This window comes from Chiloscyllium punctatum, chromosome 9 (assembly GCF_047496795.1).
Source record: "Chiloscyllium punctatum isolate Juve2018m chromosome 9, sChiPun1.3, whole genome shotgun sequence".
Classification (NCBI taxonomy): domain Eukaryota; kingdom Metazoa; phylum Chordata; class Chondrichthyes; order Orectolobiformes; family Hemiscylliidae; genus Chiloscyllium; species Chiloscyllium punctatum.
In genome coordinates, this window is record NC_092747.1 from 126,564,535 (window position 1) to 126,582,816 (window position 18,282).

The following is an 18,282-nucleotide window of genomic DNA, read 5'->3' on the forward strand; positions in this document are numbered from 1 at the left end:
GCAGTGTCATATTGGTCTACCATACCCCATAAGGGTGCTATGCCTGAGCTTAGTCCCTTAGCTCTGAGGATCTGATGTAGAAGATTTAGGTTTGCACAGGATTCAGTAACTTAATCAATTACTCAACATGGTACAAATATGGACTGATTTCATCGAAATGCTGCTTGTCACATTCTGAGATGCATTTAGCAAGTGCTGAATCTGCATACTCCATTTGCTGACTTGTCCTTTAAGGTACATGCTCGTGAGCTCAACAAATGAAGGAAATCAAGAATGGGATCCCTATCAGAGTTGTTTTTGTGTTCTTGCTCAGTGACTCCTATTGTGTTCCCCTTACAATTGGTCACCTGATCAGCCCTGTTAATATTAGGGTGCGAGTATGTGTCACATTGTTAGATTGTTTAGATAAATGTGAGGTGTTGCATTTTGGAAAGGCAAATCAGAGCAGGACTTCTATACTTAATGGTATAGTTCTGGGGAGTGTTGCTGAACCAAGAGAATGTGGAGTGCAGGTTCATAGTTCTTTGAAAGTGGAGTCTCAAATAGACAGGGTAGTGAAGAAGGTGTTTGGTATGCTTTCTTTTATTGGTCAGTGCATTGAGTATCGGAGTCAGAAGGTCATGTTGTGGCTGTACAGGACATTGGTTAGGCCACTTTTGGAATATTGTGTGCAATTCTGACCTCCCTCCTCTCGGAAGGATGTTGTGAAACTGGAAAGGGTTAAGAAAAGATTCCAAGGATGTTGCCAGGGTTGGAGGATTTGAGCTATAAGGAGAGGCTGAACAGGTTGGGGCTGTTTTCCCTGGAGCGTCGGAAGCTGAGGGGTGACCTTATAGAGGTTTATAAAATCATGAGGGGCATGGATAGGGTAAGTAGCCAAGGTTTTTTCCCTGGAGTTGGGGAGCCCAAAACTCAAGAGCATAGGTTTAGGGTGAGAGGAGAAAGATTTAAAAGGAACCTAAAGATCAGCCTTTTCATGTAGAGGTTGGTATGTGTATGGAATGAGCTGCCTGGGGAAGTGGTGGAGGCTGGTACCATTGCAACATTTAAGAGGCATCTGGATGGCATATGATTATGAAGGGTTTAAAGCAATATGGGCCAAGGGCTGGCAAATGGGACTAGAATTATTTTGGATATCTGGTTGGCATGGATGAGTTTGACCAAAGGGTCTGTTTCTGAGTTGTACAGCTCTCTGACTCGATGATTCGATGTGACTGGAGCAGGTGGTATGCTGTGCTTTCAGAAGAGCAAACATTGATCTCCAAAACATGTGATCAGCATAACCTTTTCAAAATGTTTAAACATTAATTATATGTTTGAATTTATCTTCTCACAGAGTAACGCAATATACACCCGACTTGCCAAATAACACTGTGGATAAAATTTTGAAGCGAGCTTTCGAACATTGGAGTAATGTTACTGTGTTAACATTTACAAAGATAGATACCATATCAGATATTGAAATCATCTTTGCTGCAAGAGGTATGTTCAAATAACATTAAAACTAACAACTGCAAATGCTGAAACTCTGACATTAGTACAGATGTTCTTGAGTTACTTAGTGGACCAGTCAGTATCTGTAACCAAGTCCATAGGTGTACGATTAAGTATTATCGATGATGTTACTGTACAAGGAATCAGGAATCCCAGAACGATGACTTCAAAACTACAGCTCCTCCATCCCCTCTGTGCCATCACCCCCTGCCCTTGAGGCGTTGTTGGCAGGCTGGTGGGATGCCATAGCAGCTGAAAAGTACCTGCAGTCAGTGTGATCACTCCTGTGCTAATGTTACCTTTAATCTGTCAATTAATGACCATTTAAGGACCTCTTCCTTCCAATGCCAATTTTTCAGAACATCAGATGGGACCTGGAATTCTGGTGGCCGCTGGGCAGAAGAGTCTGACTCCTTTCTTAAGGCTTCTGTCCCTTCCTAATGCTTCCCTCGATGGGAGCAGGGGGACCCAGGAGTCACCTCTCTGTCTGGCTTTCATTGCTGACGTGCTCCACTGGGGCAGGTTTAGTCTGAACAGTATCTGATGGTACTGCTGGCTATTTGATTGATGGCTTCTCTTAGAGGCAGGATTTCCAGTTGGAATGAGACAAAAGACCTGCCTCAAATCAATGAACAACTCAACAGTTGTTGAATGGTTGCAGGGCGAACTGGCCAAGTAGACATAGTGACAGGGATGTCGTGCCTACAGAATAAAATGAAGGTCCTGTATTCAAATCTCAACTGGACAGCCGATAAATTCAATTTTAATGAATAAAATAAATATGATGGAAAAATTAGGTTTATATGATCAGTCAATTGTTTTAACAGTATTGTTCTGTTTTGTTTCATGCTTCAAACAAATACTGATCTGTTTTCTTCCTTAGCCTGAAATAATCCTTTCCTAATATATCTGTTCAATACCTTTTGCTAGATCATGGTGATGGATTTCCTTTTGACGGACAGAATGGTGTTCTGGCTCACGCCTTTGCTCCTGGACCGAACATTGGAGGTGATATTCATTTCGATGAGGCTGAGCCGTGGGTAACAGGAAGTAATGGTAAATGGTTTTCATCCTTACTTGAAGCACACTGAGTGAAGTTGCTGTAGTCTTGGATAATGGTAAACAGCAGCTGCTGCTATTCAGATATCTTTGAGAGTTGTGTTTGAGGTAGCTGAGGGGCACAATACTGTTGTTTGTTACAAGAATGAGTTTGAAATATTCAATAATGGAATAATCATACTGACTGATGATTTATTTCTCACTACCATCGAATTATGCTTAAGCAACAAATAAACCTAAGATTGTCTGAGCTGGCAACTTGATTTTGAATACTGTGTCAACAAATTACCGACGTAACCCTTCATTTTTGAGTTGATCAAATGTCACAGTCTGTTCTCTTCATGGCCAGACTCTGCAGTGGGATCACAATTTCCAAAAATTTACCCTCAATTCACACAATTACATGGCGAGTGAATTTAAAGGAAAATTAACAATCAGCCTGCAGAGTTCAAAATGGTACAAGTACAAATTCAAGGATAGAGACTGGAGTTCAGGATACCAGCTTATGCAGCATGGGAATTGCTCATGCAAGCAGCTAGATCAGTAATGACCCATCCATGTAAGAATCGCTTCGGATAGGTGCCCAGATAAAGTTTATAGATTCACTCTCAGCATATGGCCATTGATGGGCTTTGTGGTTTTATGAGCAGAGGAAATATCGGAACTGGAAGAGGCCATGCAGCCCATTGAGCCTATCCCAACATTCAATAGGATCATGGCTGATCAAACATATGAAAACCTTTTACCCACCCCTCCTCATGACCTTGTACACCATGGTAACCAGTCAGCTACCAATCTCTACCTTAAATATACCTGGTGGTCTGCATCCCAGGGTACTGAAGGAGGTGGCTCGGGAAATCCTGGATGCATTGGTGATTATTTTCCAGAGTTCAATAGATTCGGGGTCGGTTCCTGCGGATTGGAGGGTGGCAAATGTTATACCACTTTTTAAGAAAGGTGGGAGAGAGAAAGCAGGAAATTATAGACCAGTTAGTCTGACCTCAGTGGTGGGAAAAATGCTGGAGTCTATTATAAAGGATGAAATTACGGCACATCTGGATAGTAGTAACAGGATAGGTCAGAGTCAGCATGGATTTATGAAGGGGAAATCATGCTTGACTAACCTTCTGGAATTTTTTGAGGATGTAACTCTGAAGATGGATGAGAGAGATCCAGTAGATGTAGTGTATCTGGACTTTCAGAAAGCTTTTGATAAAGTCCCACATAGGAAGTTAGTGAGTAAAATTAGGACGCATGGTATTGGGGGCAAAGTACTAGATTAGATTGAAAATTGGTTGGCTGATAGGAAACAAAGAGTAGTGATAAACGGCTCCATTTCGGAATGGCAGGCAGTGACCAGTGGGGTCCGGCAGGGATCAGTACTGGGACCGCAGCTTTTTACAATATATGTAAATGATATAGAAGATGGTATCAGCAATAACATTAGCAAATTTGCTGATGATACAAAGTTGGGTGGCAGGGTGAAATGTGAGGAGGATGTTAGGAGATTACAGGGTGACCTGGACAAGTTAGGTGAGTGGGCAGATGCATGGCAGATGCAGTTTAATGTGGATAAATGTATGGTTATCCACTTTGGTGGCAAGAACAGGAAGGCAGATTACTACCTCAATGGAATCAATTTAGGTAAAGGGGCAGTACAGAGAGATCTGGGTGTTCTTGTACACCAGTCAATGAAGGCAAGCGTGCAGGTACAGCAGGTAGTGAAGAAGGCTAATAGCATGCTGGCCTTCATAACAAGAGGAATTGAGTATAGAAGCAAAGATGTGCTTCTGCAGCTGTACAGGGCCCTCGTGAGACCACACCTGGAGTACTGTGTGCAGTTCTGGTCCCAAATTTGAGGAAAGACATTCTGGCTATTGAGGGAGTGAAGCATAGGTTCACGAGGTCAATTCCTGGAATGGCGGGATTACCTTACCCTGAAAGACTGAAGCGACTGGGCTTGTATACCCTTGAGTTTAGAAGACTGAGAGGGGATCTGATTGAGACATATAAGATTATGAAAGGATTGGACACTCTGGCAGCAGGAAGCATGTTTCCGCTGATGGGTGAGTGCTGAACCAGAGGACACAGCTTAAAAATACGGGGTAGACCATTTAGGACAGAGATGAGAAGAAACTTCTTCACCCAGAGAGTGGTGGTTGTGTGGAATGCTCTGCCCCAGAGGGCAGTGGAGGCCCAGTCTCTGGATTCATTTAAGAAAGAGTTGGATAGAGCTCTCAAAGATAGTGGAATCAAGGCTTATGGAGATAAGGCAGAAAGAGAATACTGATTAGGAATGATCAGCCATGATCATATTGAATGGCAGTGCAGGCTCGAAGGGCTGAATGGCCTACTCCTGCACCTATTGTCTATTGTCTATTATATACTCAAAGACTAAGCTTCCATAGTCCCCTTGTGGTACAGAATTCTTAAGGTTCACAGTCCACTGAGCAAAATAAATTCTCCTCATCTCAAACCTAAGAGACATCCTCCTTAATTTTTAAATTGTGTCCCCTCTTTCTAGAGTGCCCAATGGCAAAATACTGGATGTAGGTTTGCTCGCTGAGCCTGAAGGTTCATTTTCAGATGTTTTATCACCATACTGGGTTATATAATCAGTGAGCCTCCAGATGAATCACTGCTGGAATAGCCCTCTTTCTATTTATGTGCGTAGGTTTTGTTGAGTTTGTGGCATCATTTCCTGTGGTGACATCATTTCCTGCTCTTTTTCTTGGGGATGGTAAATGGGATCCAGAAAAAGCTGCAGATAAAATTGGAGAAACGTACATAAAATAACAACACAGACAACATAGAAGCATGGATAAAGAACTTACCTGACTGACCCTTAACAGACACTCGAAAAGCCATCTTCATGGGAGGATTAAATTACAACTTCCAGGATGCAGACAAGAAAGATTTCTTAGCAGCATTAGAAACAACACTGAAAGACAACCAACTCACAGAAGCACCCCAGCACTAGACACAGTCACACCAACATTAAGCAGAAAAAAAGAAGGAAACACACTCAATACACAAGAAAGGAAAGCACTAGAAAGACTTAAAGAAAAAACATTGTTATCCTACCTGCAGACAAAGGACGCTTGACAGTCATTTTAAATCAAAGAGACGACCTTGAAAAAGTGAATGCACTACATGCAGATACCAACACTTACCAACAAGTGGCGATAGAGCTGACCCCACAACTATAGAACCAAATCACAGCCCTACTGAAAAAACTTCAGAAATCTGGAGAAATAAATAAGATTGACTTCCAGAAAATGAAACCTGATGTTTCCAACACACCACGCTTCTACGGATTACCCAAAATTCACAAACCAGGAGCCCCCCTCAGACAAATAGTCTCATGACCTGGAACACCAACTTACAGATTAGCCAAGGAGCTACACCATAGACTAAACCGCTTAGTAAAAGACACTCCATCCATTCCACCCAAGAATTCCTGAAGAACGTCAAAGACACCAAGACAGAAGAGGATGAAATAATGGTCTCCTTTGATGTAACAGCCCTGTTCATATCCATCGACATTAATTTGGCCAAGGAAACACTGACTACCCTGTTAGAAGACCCAAAGACACAAACACCAAACACCACTAACTTCATCAGCAAGGCCAGTATTGTCAAGCTAGTGGACCTATGCCTTACTACTCACTTCACCTTCAACAACAAAACCTACAGACAAACCAATGGAACACCCATGGGATCTCTGATATCAGGGTTCTTAGCAGAGGCAGTAATGCAGAGACTTGAGCAAGCAGCTCTGCCAACCATCCAACCCAAACCTTGGTCCACTATATGGATGTCACCTTTGTCATCACCAAATGAAACAAATTAGAGGAAACCTTCAAGACCATTAATAATACCCTTAATGGCTTAAAATTCGCTAAAGAGGAGGAAAACAACAACAAACTGCAATTCCTAGATGTCACAGTCGAGCGAGCAGCCAATGGGGAACTTCAAACCAGCGTCTACAGGAAAACAACACATACGGACCAAATACTGAACTCCAGAAACAATCATCTCAACATCCACAAATGAAGCTGCATTAGAACATTATTTCAATGAGCCACCACACACTGCAGAACAGAGGAACTACACAGAACAGAGGAAAATCACCTATACAGTGTATTCAAAAAGAATGGGTACCCAATGAACACAGTCCGCCAATTTCTCAGCAACAAACCCAAACAAGCAAATGAAACACATCCAGAAACCCTCCCCTACATCAAAGACATCTCTGAAATGACTACTAGACTACTCAGACCCCTTGGCATCATGGTAGCCCACAAACCCCCCCAACACACTAAAACAGTGGCTAATGAACTTGAAAGACCCTATACAGACAACAAGCAAAACTAATGTCATTTACAAATTACCTTGCAAGAACTGTTACAACCACTATATTGGACAAACAGGCAGAAAACTAGCCACCAGGATACATGAACATCAACTAGCCACAAAAAGACATGACTCACTCTCACTAGTATCCTTACATACAGATGAGGAAGGACACCACTCCAACTGGGACAACACATCCATCCTATGACAAGCCAAACAGAGACACTTGTGAGCATTCCTAGAAGCATGGCATTCCAACTGCAACTCTATCAACAAACATTGACTTGGATCCCATTTACTACCCCTTAGGAAAAAGAGTAGGAAATGATGCCACCATAGGAAATGATGTCACCACAAGAAATGACATCACTAACCCAAAGAAACCTTAACACACAAATAGAAAGCAGGCCATACCACCAGTCCTTCAAAGGAGGCTCACTGACGATGATACCTAGTTTGGTGATGAAATGTCTGAAAATGAACCTTCCAGCTCAGTGAGCAAACTTACTTTCAGAACCTTAACCTCAATCTTCTCAAAACTTGCTACCAGCAAAATACCTCACCGATACTCTTTACCTGTTTCAGTATTTTGTATTAACCAGCATCAAACTGGTTTCTGTCTTTTTGTTTTCACAACTCTGTGAATTTGACTTTTGCTCAGTGCTGTGGAGTTCTTTGCCACAAAGTTACAAAGGAACACTGATAGGCAAAACTGGGGCAGATGGGTTTCAACATAAACTAATATAAGATTATCCATTTTGGACACAGAAAGGATAAAGCTGTGTACTTTCGAAATAGTATGATGGTGTAAATACAAGTGTTGTAGACCAGGCTAGCTCCCTTCCATATAGTTTAAGAAGTTAGCCTAGACCCTAACTTTTTCTTATTTTAAAGGTAGATGTGATGTGGATATTCCAGGTGGGATGCAGCTGGTCAAACCACTCAGCTTTAAGCAAAACAGAATTTATTTAAGCACTACAGCTGAAACAAGAAAAAAAATCGGAATTTAGAATAACTGAACTATTGGAAAACTTATTTCTGGATTAGTGGTGCTGGAAGAGCACAGCAGTTCAGGCAGCATCCAAGTAGCTTCGAAATCGACGTTTCGGGCAAAAGCCCTTCATCCTGATTTCGAAGCTACTTGGATACTGCCTGAACTGCTGTGCTCTTCCAGCACCACTAATCCAGAATCTGGTTTCCAGCATCTGCAGTCATTGTTTTTACCCTATTGGAAAACTTAACCGACTTGATACAGTGACTGCTACTAATTAACTGTTCCAACACAGTAACATCCCATAAACACACCCGTTGGTAAAAAGGTAAATTCAAACACAGATTCTGTCAGGCTGGAGGGAACAACTTCCAAAGAGATTTCAGAAGAAGGTCAGAGGAGTTCTTGACTGAAGATTGCAACCCCCCTGCACTCTCACATCTTGTGACTGCTGCAGCTAAACGAGAAAAAACCTGAACTGGGAGAACTGGCCACTCCCCTTCCATGGTTAAACCAACCAATCCCCTTCCATTGTTAAACTGACCAATCCCCTTCCATTGTTAAACTGGCCACTCCCATTCCATTGTTACACCTCTGCCTTTACGACCTTTCTTAAAAAAAAACTAAGGACAAAATAACCTTTTTAAAGTGACATCATCATCACACAATGGATGACCAAAAAGACCTGGAGGGATCCAGTGAATAGATTCTTAAGATGCCATGAACAGGTGCAGGAAATAGTCAAGAAAGCTAATGAATACTGGTCTTTATATCTAAAGGAATGGAGTAGAGGATGCAGAAATTATGATGCAGCTATACTAAATCCTGGGTAGGCACCATCTGGGAGTATGGTGTGCAGATCTTGGCACCATACCTCGGGAAGGATATATTGGCCGTGAGGTAATACAATATAGATTCACAAGAATGATACTTGGATTTCACGAGTTAAGATATTTGAAAAGATTAGACAAACCAGGCCTGTTTTCTCTTAAATTTAGAAGGTTAAGTGGTGATTTGACCAAAGTCTTCAAGATATTAACAGGATAAGATAAACTATTTCCATCAGGGATTCTAGAACTAGGGGCATAGTCTGAGAGTTAGGGCCAGACCATTCAGGAGAGATGTTAGGAAGCATTTCCACACACAAAGGGTGGGAGAGTTTGGAACTCTCTTCCATAAATGGTCGTCAATGATGGATCAGTTGTTAATTTTAAATCTAAGATGGATAATGTTTAGATAAGCAAACGTATTAAGGATGTGGGCCAAAGAGAAGTTTATGGAGTTAGGCCACAGACAGCTGCCAGAGGATGTGGTGGAGGCTGGTACAATTACAACATTTAAAAGACATCTGGATGGGTATATGAATAGGAAGGGTTTAGAGGGATATGGGCCAAGTGCTGGGAAAGGAACTAGATTAGGTTAGGATATCTGGTCAGCATGGATGAGTTAGGCCGAAGGGTCTGTTTCCATGCTGTACATCTCTATCAGCCACGATCTTATTGAATGGACGGACAGGCTCAGGGCAATGAATATCCTATTCCTGTTCCTATCTTCCTTGAATGTGCCTTGTTTCTTTACACATTTGCCATCAGTCCATTTCCTGAGCACTAATTTCTTCTTAACTCTATAAGTACTTTTGTTTGGTTTTTACTTTCCTTATTGCAACTGAATGGTTTCTTTCTGTTGCAGACTGTCCACTTTGCTCTAGGTTTTCTTGCATGTTGTTTCCAGCCTCAGCTCAGGCTTTCCAATTCCACAACTCAGTGCCTAAGTCAAACTTGAAATCCGTTGCTGATCAGCTACTGCCACCCCTGAGGTTTATTTGAGGTATTTTGTCCACTTCAGGGTTTGAATCACTGGGTTGGCCCTCATGATTTCCCATCAATGGTCCTCACATCTGGCTCAAATTGCCCATGTATCTTATCTATTCCATTATGCAATAACATGATATCTACACTCTTACTAGTGAACAGATGCAGGTGGTAAAGAAGACATATAGCATTGTATAAGACTTTGGTCAGGCCACATTTGGACTATTATGTGCAGTTCTGGTCACCACATTAAAGGAAGAAATGTAAGGCTTTGGAGAGAGTACAAAAGAAGTTTACCAGGATGTTGCCAAGATTGGAGTGTATTAGCTATAAGCAGAGGTTGGACAAGGTTGGATTTCTTTTGTTAGAGGCTGAGGTGCAACCTGACAGAAATATATAAAATCATGAGAGGCATGGATAGAGTGGATAATCATAATTCTTTTTCCCAGATACTAGGGGGCGCAGGTTTAAAGCGAAAGGGGGAAAGTTTAAAGGATATATGAGAGGCACATGTTTTACATACAGTATAATACACTGCCAGGGGAGGTGCAAAAGGCAGATATGTTAACAACATTTAATAGGTATTTAGGCAGTCACAGGAGCCAGCAGGGAATATAGGGATATGGAGCATGTGCAGGCAGATGGGATTGGTTGGGAATGGTATCATGGTCAGCACACACATGATGAGCTGAAGGGCCTGTTCCTGTCCTGTTCTCTCCCAGGCAGTCAAGTTCTTCTGTGCATAGCAGCTAGAAACGTATGAGTGCATTGAATTAATTGCTCGAGACTCTATATTCAAAGTTAAGGAGCTGAAAATTTATCTTATTGAATATTGAATAATCTTCCAGTACCATAGAATTCCTGCAGGGTGGAAGCAAGCCATTCAGCCCTCCAGAGAGCATCTCATCCAGACCTGCATTAACCCCCCCCCCCCCACCCCCCCACCCCCCTCACTATCCACCCCATCCATGTAATCCTGCATTTCCATTGGCCAATCCACCTAACCCGCACCTCTTTGGACTGCGGGAGGAAACTCCACACAGACAGTCACCCGAGGGTAGAATCAAATCTGGTCCCTGGCACCATGAGGCAGCAGTGCTAACCACTAAGCCACCGTGCTGCCCCTGTATCCTTGATTCATCATATATACTCAAGTAAAAGTTGAATACTTTAGACTATTTTTAAAGGTTCAATTTATAGGATCGACTAATACACAGATAATAGTTTTGAAATTCATGCTGCAGTTTGAAATATCGTATTATTAGCAGAAGTTAATTTGCTTGCTCAGCTAGTCCCAGGTAAAAAAGAAAAACACAATGAATTATGGTAAAGGTAATTGCTGGATAAAAACAAGAGAAACAAGAATGAATTACTGATAGGAAGTTTTATTTATACATACCGGTATGAAAATATAACATGTCAAAGATTCATTGAAATCCTGCAAAATGTTCCACATCATCATGGCCTGGTATAATGGCACACTTAAAATGAAACACTTATTAAATTTTGAATGTGTAAGCATCTTGAACTTTCCTGTCAAATTCATTCATCTCCCTCCCATTTCCTCTCATATGCTACGAAGCTCAGCAATAGTAACAAATTTGTTAAAGAACTAAAGATATATGTAGCTAATATGTCTCACTTTTATTCATATACGATGGCACAATTAAAATGATTAATTTTTTAACGAAATTAATTTTTGGATGTATAGTGAACAAACTGCAATAGGTACCAATAGACTTGTATTGGTCTGAATGAATGGATCAATCAAAACGTAGTGTAGTAAACCAAGTTGGCTAAAGAGATTTATGAATGAATGAATAGAGATGCGATATAGTAAACAAAAACCAATGAGCAGCGTTACTGGTATGAATGGATGAATGAATGCGATTTCATTTAAGTGGGTTAAACAGAACATGCAGTTTCCTAGTAGGGTCGACGTTTTACACCAGATATATGGAAAATGCAAGACTTTTTGGCCAACAGTTAGGGGTCAAATTTTGCATGAGACCGACTTTTATACGAGTATATATGGTACTTGATTTCCAGCACAACATGTGCTTCACTGGAAATCAAGTAATTCATTTACTTGTTTTCATTTTTGTGATCATTGAGGGGTCTGTTTGAAACTGAAACACTTTGAGACAGTATAAAGCTGTGACCTGTAAGAAACACTTTGATGAAAGGCAGAAATCTCTTGGGAGGAGATGGTTGCACAGTTATGTTGTCATTGCACTGATATTGCAGAACCACAGGCTAAGGATCTGGAGGATTGGGTTCAAATCCCACTATGGTGAAAATCAACTCAACAACATTCTGAAATTCTTTTAAAATCTAGCCTAATGGAATCATTGTCAATTGTCATAAAACCCCCATCAGGTTCATTAATGTCCTTTAGTGAAGGAAATCTGCCATCCTTACTTGGTCTGGCCTACATGTGACTTCAGACCCACAGCCATGTATCTGCCTCTTAGCTGTTCTCTGGGGCAATTAGGGATGAGCAATAAATACTGGCCCAGACAGAGATGCCCACATCCCTAGAATGAACAAAAATAACCTCACTACATATTTATTTATCTGTAGAATCAATTTCAATAGTGACATAAATAATTGACAAAAAATCTAAAATAAAACACAGAACTGCAGATGCTAGAAATCTGAAGCAAAAACAGAAATGCCTGAAGAATCTCAGTATGTCCGGCAGCAGAAGGGCCTACCTTTCTGAAAAAGGGTCACAGCACCACTGTGTGTCACCAGCCATTTCTATTGTTCTGAAGGACCAAAGTAAGATTACATAAAAGTATTGACATATATTTATGGCCAACTTTGAACACAATGTTTTAATGTTGTTTTTCTAGGAATCAACTTGGAGATAGTTGGCACCCATGAAATTGGACATTCTCTGGGACTTGATCATTCGAATGATTCAACCGCTGTGATGTTTCCCACTTACATGTTTCAGGATCCATTTCAGCTTTCGCGTGATGATATTGCAGGAATCCAGATTTTATATGGTATAACAGCTTTGATCTGTATTTATATTAAAATTTAAATTTAAATCGCTAAGCAGGTGAATAATCAAACAGAGTTTGACAACTAATCCTTAAGGAAATATCAACACAGATGACCAAAAGCTTGAGCAAAGAGCACTATCTGAACAGAGGCAAGACAGGTTACCTGTAGAGTGATTTCAGCAGAAAACCTCATCACTTAAAGCCATGGTGAGAGCCAGAAGTAGAGGTATTAATAGCAGGAAATCTCAGGGACCAATATTAATAGAGTACCATGTGTGTTGGAGACTGCAGAGTAGGAGGAGATCGCCAAGATAGAGAGGTCAAGGCCATCAAGGATGTTGAACACAGTTTTAAAATTAAGGATTTCTTCACTGGATGTTAAAGTAGGTCAGTGAGTATATCTGAGACCTATGTATGCCATTCTTTTCAGCTGATGCATTGTTTTCCTTTATATTCTGGTACTGTCTTCTTAAGAACTTCTTCCTTTTCATTACACTCTCTACCTTTAAAACCTGCCTAACTGTTCACAACCAAGATTTTGCCATTTCTCCAAATTCTTCGACATGATTTTGTGATAGTTTATTTTACTTTTTAATGATATTTTGGAGGGTACTTTCCATAGCAGTTCTCAAATTACAAATAAATAAATATGTAGTGGAGATTTAAAAAAATTCATTCTTGGAGTGTGAGTGTCTCTGACTGGGCCAGCAGGTATTGGCCGTCCTCATAATGAAATTGTTTTTTCAAAACCTTAGGAGATGATCAATGGAAACTTTGGAGTAACGATGAGAACATTTCATATTGTCATTCTTTCTGGGATTTCTGTCAACTTTCCCAGGCGAATTTATGCAGGGTGTTGGGAGAAACTTGTACAGGACTTCCAGCTGAAATTACATAGAATCAGAGAATGTTTACAGCACAGCAGAGGATGATTCAGCCTCTCATAACCATTCCGAGACTCTGTAGAAGCAATTCCAATTATCCCACTTCCTTACTCCTCCCCGCACCCATCAATATCCTCTTCTTTCCTTGTAATCCTGTAACATATTTTCTTTCAAACCATTATCTCAATTCCCTTTGGGAAGCCATGATTGAATTTTACCCCTCTCAGGCATTGCAGTCCAAATCTTGAACAATCATTGCCTAAAAATGTTCTTTTCTTTCATTTGGTTCTTTTGCAATTGCCTTAATTCAATGGTTTCTGATTCTTGACCCCCATGCCGTGGGATATCGTCTCTACCTACTCTATTTCAATTCATGGTGATTTTCAATATCATTATCAAATCTTTTAATAATTTCTATGGAGAACATCATCAGTGCATGAATATTTCCTCATAAATTGCTTAGCTCTGTAACCATTCTTGTAAATCTTCCCTGTGTGTGTGGAATGAGCTACCAGGGGAAGTGGTGGAGGCCAGTACAATTACAACAATTAAAGCCATTTGGAGGGGCATATGAATAGGAAGGGTTTAGAAGGATATGGACCAAATGCTGGCAAATGGGACTAGATTAATTTAGGATATCTGGTCAGCATGGACGGGTTGGACTGAAGGGTCTGTTTCCATGCGTACAGCTGTGACTCTATGACTCTGTAACAAGATTAAGCCATTCAGCCCCTAGAGCCTGTTCCACTGTTCAGTGAGGTCATGGCTAATCTCAAGGATGACGTCAGAAAAACATGTGATCTGAAGGGGAGGTTAGAGTGTAACCCTGATAGTTTTGGCATTCTATATCATAAAGGGCACAGATTTGAAATATGCGGTTCAAACAGTGTGGGTAAGTTGCGTGTAAACAGTTCACACATCTGCCATTGTGTACCAGTCTTAGGTGGAATGAGTATCGAGGATGATAGATGAGTTGCTTGATCCTGAATTCTGTTGAACTTCTCAAGTATTGTTGGAGCTGCACTTATCCAGGCCAATGGGGAGTGTACCATCACATACCTGACACTCTACTATCCAGATGGTGGACTGGATGTGAGGATTGAGGAAGAATTTTACTTCCTGTAAAATTCCCAGTCCCAACCTGTTCTTGTAACTATTATATTCTGTGGCTGGTTTGGTTAAGATCCTGTTAATGGTAACCAAGCCCCTTTCCCCAACCATTCTCCCTTTCCTCAGGACTGATAGTGGGGGTCATTCAGTAACGGCAATGCTGCTGAACCTCAGATCAGATCATCTCTGGCTGAAGATGCTCATTACTTGAACGTGATGTGGCAGGGCTGTTTAAGAAGAGATGGAAACTACAAGCCAGTTAGCCTGACCTTGGTCACTGGGAAGGTTTTAGAATCCAAAATGAAGGATAAGATCACAGAATATTTGAATGATTAGATGAGATTAGATTCCCTACAGGCTCTTTGGCTGAGCAAGTCCACACCAACCCTCAGCAGAGCAACCCAGCCAGACCCATTTCCCTCTGACTAATGCAACTAACACTACAGGCAATTTAGCATGGCCAATTCACCTGACCTGCACATCTTTGGACTGTGGGAGGAAACTGGAGCACCCGGAGGAAACCCACGCAGACACAGGGAGAATGTACAAACTCCACACACACAGTCACCTGAGATTGGAATCAAATCTGGCTCCCTGGCGCTGTGAGGCAGCAGTGCTAACTACTGAGCGCCTGTGAAAGAGTATGATAAAATAGGGCTGAGTCAGCATGGTTTTGTAAACAGAAGATTAAGCATGACAAATCTGTTAGAATTCCTGGGGAATGTAACAAGCAAGTTAGACAAAGGAGATCAGTGGGCATGATCTATTTGGATTTCCAAAAATCCTTTGACAAGGTGCCGCACAGAATACTGCTAAATAGGACAAGAACCCATGATGTTAAGAGCAAGGTATTGGCAGAGATAGAGGATTGACTGTCTGGCAGAAGGCAGAGAGAAAAGATAAAGGGATCTTTTTCAGGATGGCAGCTGGTGACTACTAGAGTTATGCAGGAATCACTGTTATCGCCATAATTATTAATGTTTCATAGATTCATTGATTCATTCAGAGCAGAAAAGCCCCTTCTGTGCATCCTTACTGACTATGATCTGCCTGTATTGCTCAGAAACAAAGCTTTTCACTGTAACTCCATACACATGACATTCAAATCAATCAGTCCATCAAGTCTGCACTGACTTAACTATCATTAAAATGTGCTAAACCCAATTTCCTGTACTTGTCCTATAGCTTTGAATGTGATGATATTTGAAGTACTCATTCAAATATTTGTTAAAGGTTGTAAGAATTATAGTCTCCACTACATTCCCAAGCAGTGCATTCCAGGTTCCCACTACTCTTTGAGTGAAGAGATTTTCTTCCCAAAACCTCTCTGAATCTCCTGCCCCTTATCCTAACACTATGCCCTCTCATGATTGACCCCTCAACCTATGGGAACTACTGCTGTCTGTTCACCCTGTCCTTGTCACTCATAATCTTATACACCTACCAGGTCACCCCTTCACAGTCTTCTCTGCTCTAAAGAAAACTATCCAAGCTGATGTAGTCCCTCCTTATTCCTCAATGTCTCCATCACAGGCAACATCCTGGTGAACCTCCTCTGTACCCTCTCCAGTGCTATCACATCCTTCCTGTTGTGAGGTGACCAGAACTGCACGCAGTACCCTCTCTGTGGGCTGGCCAACACTCTGTACAACTCCAACATTACCTCCCTGCTCTTATACTCGATGTCCTGACTGATAAAAGCAAGTGCTATTTACCTTTTTGACTATCCAATTCACGTGCTCTGTCAATTTCAGGGATCTGTGAATAATTACCCCAAGACTCCTCTGTTCCTCTAAGTTACCCAGTGTCCTATTATTCATTAAATACTCCCTCGATTGTTTCTTCTTCCAAAGTGCATCACCTCACACCTATCAGGATTAAGTACCATCCGGCACTGGTCTGCCTATCTGACCAACCCATCGATATCTTCCTGTAGCGTCAGGTAATAGTCCAAAAGGTTTATTTGGAAGCACTAGCTTTTGGAGCACTGCTCTGTCATCAGGTGGTTGTGGAGTATATGATCGTAAGACACAGAATTCTTACAATTGTGTCCTCCACACCCACCTGGTGACGGAGCAGCGCTCCGAAAGCTAGTGCTTCCAAATAGTGTGGTTTTTAACTTTGTTCACCTCCACCTGCATTCAAAATCATTTCTGTAACCTACAATCATCATCTTCACTATCAACCACTCTAACAAACTTGGTAAAAACCAAAAGAACTGTGGTTACTGTGAATCAGAAGCAAAAACAAAAGTTATACACCAAGCTTGTTAGCAAAAATAAAAGTTGCTGGAAACGCTCAGCAGGTCTGGCAGCATCTGTGAAGAGAAATCAAAGTTAACATTTTGCATTCAGTGAGCCTTCCTCAGAACTGAGTTAACTTTGATTTCTTCCACAGATGCTGCCAGAACTGCTGAGCTTTTCCAGCAACTTCTGTTTTTGCTAACAAGCTTGGTGTATAACATTGCCCCTATACTTTCATCAATATGATTTATGTATTTAACAAAGGCATTTTACATGTATGTGAGGAATAAGAGAATGATCAAAGAAAGAGTAGGGCCAATCAGGGATAGCACAGGGAACTTGTGTTTAGAGGAGGTAGGGGAAGCCCTAAATGAGTTTTTTGCTTCTGTCTTTACTAATGAAAAGGACCTTGTAGTGAATGAAACCATTGAGGAGCAGGTAACATGCTGGAACAGATAGAGATTGAGGAAGCTGATGTGTTGAAAATTTTGACAAGCATTAAGATTGACAAGTCGCCAGGGCCAGACCAGATTTGTCCTCGGCTGCTTTGGGAAGCGAGAAATGTGATTGCTTCGCCGCTTGCGAAGATCTTTGCATCCTCGCTCTCCACCGGAGTCGTACCTGAGGACTGGAGGGAGGCAAATGTAACTCCTCTCTTCAAGAAAGGAAATAGGGAAATCCCCGGCAACTACAGACCAGTCAGTCGCACGTCTGTCATCTGCAAGGTGTTAGAAAGGATTCTGAAGCATAGGATTTATGACCATCTGGAAGAGCATGGCTTGATTAAATGCAGTCAGCACGGCTTTGTGAGGGGCAGGTCATGCCTCACAAATCTTATTGAGTTCTTTGAGGATGTTACTAGACAAGTTGATGAGGGTCGAGCAGTGGATGTGGTGTATTTGGACTTCAGCAAGGCAATTGATAAGGTTCCCCACGGTAGGCTCGTTCAGAAGGTCAGGAGGAATGGGATACAGGGAAATTTAGCTGTCTGGATACAGAATTGACTAGTTGACAGAAGACAGCAAGTGGTAGTGGAAGGAAAGTGCCTGGAAGTCAGTGGTGAGTGGTGTTCCACAGGGCTCTGTTCTTGGGCCTCTACTCTTCGTGATTTTTATTAATGACTTGGATGAGGAGATTGAAGGATGGGTCAGCAAGTTTGCAGATGACACAAAGGTTGGAGGTGTTGTTGATAGTATAGAGGGCTGTTGTAGGCTGCAGCATGACATTGACAGGATGCAGAGATGGGCTGAGAGGTGGCAGACGGAGTTCAACCTGGATAAATGCGAGGTGATGCATTTTGTAAGGTCGAATTTGAAAGCT

At 41.5% G+C, this 18,282-nt stretch overlaps 1 protein-coding gene across 1 annotated transcript in view; it reads left to right on the top strand.

The window, feature by feature from the left end:
• Positions 1-18,282, top strand: part of LOC140481669 (stromelysin-1-like) — a 67,512-nt gene that overhangs the window by 13,151 nt on the left and 36,079 nt on the right. The window contains exons 3-5 of the mRNA XM_072578222.1: positions 1,337-1,482; positions 2,425-2,550; positions 12,570-12,725. Of these exons, the coding sequence (XP_072434323.1) occupies positions 1,337-1,482; positions 2,425-2,550; positions 12,570-12,725 (428 nt within the window). The remainder of the gene's footprint in view (positions 1-1,336; positions 1,483-2,424; positions 2,551-12,569; positions 12,726-18,282) is intronic.